Source organism: Monopterus albus, unplaced genomic scaffold, assembly GCF_001952655.1.
Source record: "Monopterus albus unplaced genomic scaffold, M_albus_1.0 scaffold18.1, whole genome shotgun sequence".
Classification (NCBI taxonomy): Eukaryota; Metazoa; Chordata; class Actinopteri; order Synbranchiformes; family Synbranchidae; genus Monopterus; species Monopterus albus.
Window position 1 is genome coordinate 3,092,570 of NW_018127898.1, and position 6,549 is coordinate 3,099,118.

Genomic DNA, 6,549 nt, shown 5'->3' on the forward strand with positions numbered 1-6,549 from the left:
TTATATACTTAGTTTCTCCATGATCTCCTCGTCGGTCATCTTGCCTCCTTTCTTTTTCTGTTTGTCAGCTGCTCCATCTGAAGCTGGGAGCGGATCTATCACCGACCTCGTGTACACCTGACAGGAACGAAAAGCTGACCTTGGATGACCTTGCCCTTTTTATTTTTAGGTGGTTGTATTTTTTCTTGGTGACTGGATATTAAGCTTACTTTACAGTAATAAAGACTAAAAGTCACTCTGGGTAACAGAATCAACAAAATGCCCACAATAAAACATCCAAGTATGTGACATCAGCATACCATGGTGGTTTTCTATTCTCACAGTTCATAAATATTGTATGAACAGTGCTTCTTTACGAAGAATAAGACATCACAATCTTTTTATCACAACTCACTGATTTTGTGTGCTCTGGTCGTGGTGCAACAACCGGAGGTGGTGCATCATCATCGTCATCGTCACCATCCTTACCTCCTGATGGGGAGGTCATCGCACCCTGCTTGCCTGGCTGCAATAGCAAACATATAAGGAAACACATGGAACAAAACAACAGGCAGAAATTTACTGAATGTACTCAAACTAACATTAGGAATTATGAGTGGAAATAATGAATGGAATTACTCACTGATTGCGAGTCCTTATCTGAAAGAGGAAAAATAACAAGAAAGCGTAAGGACAGAAGACTGCGGAGTTAACAGTGGGCACTGAATTATCTGTTCAGCAGAAGAAAACTGACTTGATGCAGAAAAACTGAGGTATTTCTGTTTTCCACTGGTGGAGTCATAGAATTTGAGAATGTCAAGGACGGCCTGAGGATTCTGTTTCTGTTCAGATTTACTGATGTTGGAGGTTTGAAGGAGACGGGCCCACTGCTCCGGCATGCCCTGGACAAACACACAAACGTGTACAGTGAAAGACATACAGAGATCTATTCATTAAACAAAGATAAAGTGCTGTGAACACAGGCTTTGCATCCAGATAACACATGTGGAACTACTGTACCCGGATGTCATCTTAGCTGGCAGCTCTGTTCTCTGCGAGGACATCCAATATCCAAATGTTTAAATAAAAGAGATCTTTTTAAATGACCTGTTTTTAATACTTTCACAAGTTGAAGAGTAAAATATTTGTGCTCAAGGTACAGCTGATGCTAAAATATTTGCAAGCCTGACCCGGAAAACTTACAGCAACACAAAAGAAAAACCCCGAGGGAGACTTGTGTCTGAGTGTATTACTCTGGTTTTTTTTTTTGCAGCTCTCTTACAAAAACAGGCTGTGATGAGGAACATATGCCACCCTCTGATTTATCTCAAACAAACGCTGTTTTTACCATCTAAATAATTACCCATCATAAATAACTCAGACATCTGTTGTCTCAAGTCAAAACGTGCAAAATCACTACTCTGTTTTAGCTGTATGTCCATTTTGTTTTATTCATCTCACGCTACATAATAACGGCTGTGTCTTTTTAAATAGCTGTTTCACGCCTCTGCAATTACTCAGACCTAACTCAAGGGCGTCTGTCTTCTCATTTGAAACAAAATATCAGCTCAACTCTTACTTTCTCCTATTTTTACACTACTCTGTTTTAGCTGTATGTGCATTTTGTTTTATTCATCTCACACTACATAATAATGGTTATGTCTTTTTTAAATAGCTGTTTCACACCTCTGGAATTACTCAAACCTAACTCAAACACATCTGTTGTCATCTCACTCCCCTCATTTGAAACGAAATATCTGGTCAACTCTTACTTTCTCCTATTTTACTCTATTTAATATACAAATCACTACTATACTTTCTATGCACCATTTGTTTTATTTACTATATAACACTACAAACTGCATCATTACCGGTATTTATTTTTTAGATTCATCTATCAGAAGGGAGAACAGATGTACCCGGTCAGGACGCAGGGAGGGGGGGAACTTTTGACCAGGGGAGGGGAGGGGAAGCCGAGGGAGAAATTCGCACCTTTGGTGGGACTGGGAGTGATGGGGGTGATCTTTGACCGTGAAAGCCGGTATCTATACTGTGTATGTTAATGTACCACATCTGCTGCTGCCGAGATGCTGGTTGACATCTTCGCTTCTCAGCGGCAGCCAGTTAAAAATGAACAGCAAAGATTTACTGAGGCACAGAGCTGCATCCAGTGAACCAGGAAATGGTGGCAAGGTTCTTTCCATCATATAATTTTACCTGAATGGTCAGTGAGATGACAGGTAGAGACAGAGGAGAGAGACGGGCCAACAACCTGCCTGACTAGAAAGTGATGAATTCTGTGGAGTGTGAAAACACTTTCCTCCTGTTGAGAACTAGTGTCATGGTGTAACAGTCTTTTGTAGGCAAATGGCATTGGATCAGTTGGTGCTACAAATGATTCAACAGTTTTGAGTCTGGTGGTTTGACAGCTACAAATGGGGGATAATTCCTCAACCACACACCAAGTTCTGTGTTGCATTTCATTTTTAAAATGATCTTTTTACACTGCTCAACATCCTACAGCTTTAAAACGAAGGCAGTTATTGCGCTGTATGTTATCATATGTTACAGCAGTTGTAGTATGCTGTGGCAGGAGAGGGATTAGTACAAGAATAGTTTAAATGCAATCAAAATGAAAGTGCATCTTTGTCCCTGTGTGGTATACAGAAAGGCTTGGCCTTATGAAGAAGAAACAATCCCACTCTGTCATCTTTCTTCTCCACTTGACCCTGAAGAGGAACTCTTCTCTCAGACTGTGTCCTGCACGTACTCACCAGGGTACGGCAACATTATCCAGCATCTGACTCACAAAATAGCCTTGCTTTTGGAGGTGCTACCTGCACCACATACATGTTAAAAAGCCTGGAGAAGATGCTTTAGACTTACACGCCATGGAGCTAAATCCATAAGCATCTGAAGCAGCTTGAAAAAACAGACATGATTGAGCATGTGAGCAACTGTGCACAAATCTTACACCCTCACCTTGTGCATGAAAGGTGTTTTTTATATGGCTTCCAAAGCTTGGAGCTTGGTTTAATATTCATGAAGTGCTGAACAGCCTGATATCCCTGTGTACTCAAGAGCCAAAAGATATATTGTTATTTTATGTGGTAAACAGAGCACATGGAGTAGAGAGGCCATTTGCCACACACACTGCAATTTCCTTAGCCTTTTTAAAATAGAAAGTGATGTTTAAAGAGTTAAGGATAATGTTTACAGCTACAAAAGGCGAATGTTGTGGTTGGGAAATGTGAGGACTAAAAGGACCCCAAAGAGCACTAAGAAGCATGTCCCATAAATCTAACATTCAAAATGAAAAAAGCAGGACAAAAAAAGAAGAATGAAACAGAAGAGTAATGAGACATTAGCAGATGCTTCCAGATAATTAGACCAAATTTCCATTTGTTTTGCTTAATCCATTCAGCCTGATACTGCGTGCATTTTCTGTACATGGACATGAGTATCAAGGACATTAAGAGTATCCCAGCTTTGATCATATTCAGCATATGGTGTTTACACGGGACACAGAGAAACCGGGTTATACATATCATCATGCAGGCCTACATGATAATGCTAGTATTCTGTTAATTGTCTCATCTTCTGTATCTATTGATAGGAACATATAATAATTCTGAGAGTTTTTGGCAACTGTATTTATTTGTTTTTATTAATGAAAAACAGGTTATCATATACACACTAATGTTAATAACGTTATGGATGCTACCTGGGGGTTATCTATCGCTGGTTGGTTGCCCGGTATCTGCTGAACATGGAACACTAATGTCAACTTCTCCATCCTCTACACTGGACAGTGGACGCATTTTGTTGTGCAATGAATTTATTCCTTTGCGTTCCACTACGAGTGCCATTAAGTTAGAAAAAAGTAATAAATAAATAAATAAATGTATGTATGTATGTATGTATGTATGTATGTATGTATACAAAGAAAACACTAGTGCAATGTGGAATGTGTAACATCAGTACCAAATGTGTAATTATCAGTTCCAGTGATAAGTATGTACAGTAGTATATAATGGTACAATAGACATTAGTACAGATTTAATGTACAGTCTTAGATGCAAACCACATGAAATGCAGTGCTGATGTCATTCATGAATAGAAGTGGGAACAGTACCTAGCTGTGTTGGACAGTGTCAGTGGGCACAATGGGCTCAACTCCACAACTGCTAAACAAATTAAATACAGTATGTACTGTAGGTGATGACTCAAAGATATGGAACTAGAGTATTTTATTACATAATGTAACATACAGTATGTTTTACATGCTTGGCATGTAAAACATACTGTTAGCACTTTATTGGTTATGCTACAGGAACCAAACATGAATGGAATCATTAGATAAGTCTTCTTTGGCTATAACTTATAGATCACCCTGCAAAGGATTGGCCCAAAATCTAAACACAAGGTTTACTGGAGCCAAGGTAACTCAGACTAAAATTACTTTTGCAGGTTTATTATACTTTTTCAACCAACTTGTATGATAACCCATGCCTAACAACAAGTCATCAAATGTACTTAATGATTTTACACCTGTGGCCCTTACATCTCTTATTATAAAAACCTTTGAGAAGATTGTTGGGGGTATGTTGTTAGAGAAGGTATGTACTAAGGTATTTGCACCTTAGTACAGCTGTTTTTTTTATTGATTTCTCTTTAGCTTTTAACAGTATCCAGCCTCATATTTTACCAGACAGGCTAGATAGTGCCCACAACATTGACACTGGCCTGATATATTGGCTCATTGATTTTTTTAACAAACAGGTTGCAATGCATAAAGGTCAGTTCCATTTTATCAGATGCTCTTGTGTCTTCCACTGGCTCATCACAGGGGTGTGTCCTTTTGCCTCTCTCATTTGTCTTGTACACTAATATGTGCCAGAGTCAGTATGAGAGACATCATATTATTAACTTTGCAGATGACTCAGTTATAGTGTCTCTGCTGAACGGTGATGACCAGGATCGTGGTCCAGTAGTGTCCGATTTTATTGATTGGTGTAGGTCATCCTTTCTGGACATAATTGTGTCCAAAACTAAAGAAATAGTGACTGATTTCAGGAAGAATCAATCATCCATGTCCCCTGTGGTAATTAGTGATCAAGCTGTATGGGTGGTACAGCAGTACAAGTATTTGGACACTCATTTGTGTATTTATGGAGATGTTTTATTCTTATTGAAGCCATTTTAACTTTTTTCTTTGTGTGCTGGTTTGGGCCGCTCATCCTTAAAAACAGGAATTGGTTATAAGGCGGTATTAAGGGGTGCAGCAAGACTGTTGGTATATCTTTGGATGACATATCAAGCTTATATAGAGTCAGGTTTCTGAAGAATGTCAAGTTCATCTCGGCTGATCCCAGTCATCCCTTATTTGGAGAGTTTAAGCTGCTCCCATCTGGTCATAGGTATAAGCAGCCAAGATTCCTTTGTTCCAGCTGCCATCGATTTTTTAAATATGGTCAGATGAGTATTGTGCCCTCTTTTCAACTAGTTATTTCCTGTTGTTATTGTCATCATTATTATTGTTGTTATCACTGTTATTATTATTATTATTTTCATGATGTTTAAATCTAACAAATACATCAAATTTTAATTTAATTTATTTATTGTGACGTTGAGAGCAACGGTTGCACACTACATCCTCTGCTGATTGCAGCTATTTGCTCGGAGGGAATGCTCCTCTGTTCTGCTCTCTAAAAGTAGCAGGTAGAAGTGGCTGAATGTGTCAAAAAGAACGCAATAAATAATGGATGCCATGAAACTTCAGTGGAAGCAGTTGGCTTTAAAATCCACTCCCTGGTTGAAATGGAGTCCCAGTTCACTCCCTTAGTATTATATTTAACGGGCCCTGTGCTGTATAACCATCATCTCTACACACACACAAACATACCTCATCGGAGGCTTAGGCTGTCTGATGCAGTTAGAACTGGGGAATTGCTGAGCTCAGAGCTATCAGGCAGGCGTTGTGTCCGTCTGAGGGGCTCACGTCTGCATACATCAGCTTCAATTTCACCTTCAGTTCTCCGAGCTTAAGAGCCTCGTTGACACCCACAGGAAGAGCACAGAGCAGTATCAGCCAAGAGGAAAAATAAAGAGCTGTAGGAGTCTCCTTTAGACCTGGCACATAGTGAAAATTGTAGGATTTCTTAAAGACCTCTGAGCCTAACTGATTTGCTTTTGTAGCTGTAAACTGATTTTGAAGCTCTTCAAATGGTGCTGACTTTTCATGCTCAAATGTGGACAAGGCAAGTCCCAAATGCCTAAACCTCCCAAAAATAATTTCCCTGTACTGCTGATACCAACAGAAGACAGCAGGTGCCTTGTAATTAATGGACTTATAAAAGTCACAGCAAGCAAATTTATATAACGTGGTCCCATATGAATGTAACAAAACTCATATAAACTTGGGTGATCCAAATAACAGCTAAACTTTCATTTTAAATGTTTTCAGTAATTCTCCACATGTCAGACTCTTGCTCACATGGATCAATGTCAGCAGGATAAATGGCTCCCTTGCCTTTGATAACATAATTACACACCCAAGCAAAAATGACT

General features: G+C 39.2%; 1 protein-coding gene across 1 annotated transcript; it reads right to left on the reverse strand.

Moving 5' to 3' along the window:
- On the reverse strand, window positions 1-903 carry LOC109956266 (serine/threonine-protein kinase PAK 2-like). The gene is made up of 4 exons (XM_020593242.1): window positions 734-903; window positions 623-639; window positions 395-505; window positions 1-117 (listed from the first exon to the last, which is right to left on the reverse strand). Exons 1-4 carry the CDS (start codon window positions 876-878, stop codon window positions 1-3), a joined length of 390 nt encoding a protein of 129 aa, XP_020448898.1. The 5' UTR covers window positions 879-903.
- Window positions 904-6,549: the final 5,646 nt, after the last annotated feature.

Coding starts and splice junctions, on each gene's coding strand:
- LOC109956266 (XM_020593242.1), bottom strand. CDS start 878: ATGCCGGAGCAGTGGGCCCGTCTCCTTCAAACCTCCAACATCAGTAAA. Junction 118..394: donor GACCAGAGCACACAAAATCA/GTGAGTTGTGAT, acceptor CGTTCCTGTCAG/GTGTACACGAGGTCGGTGAT.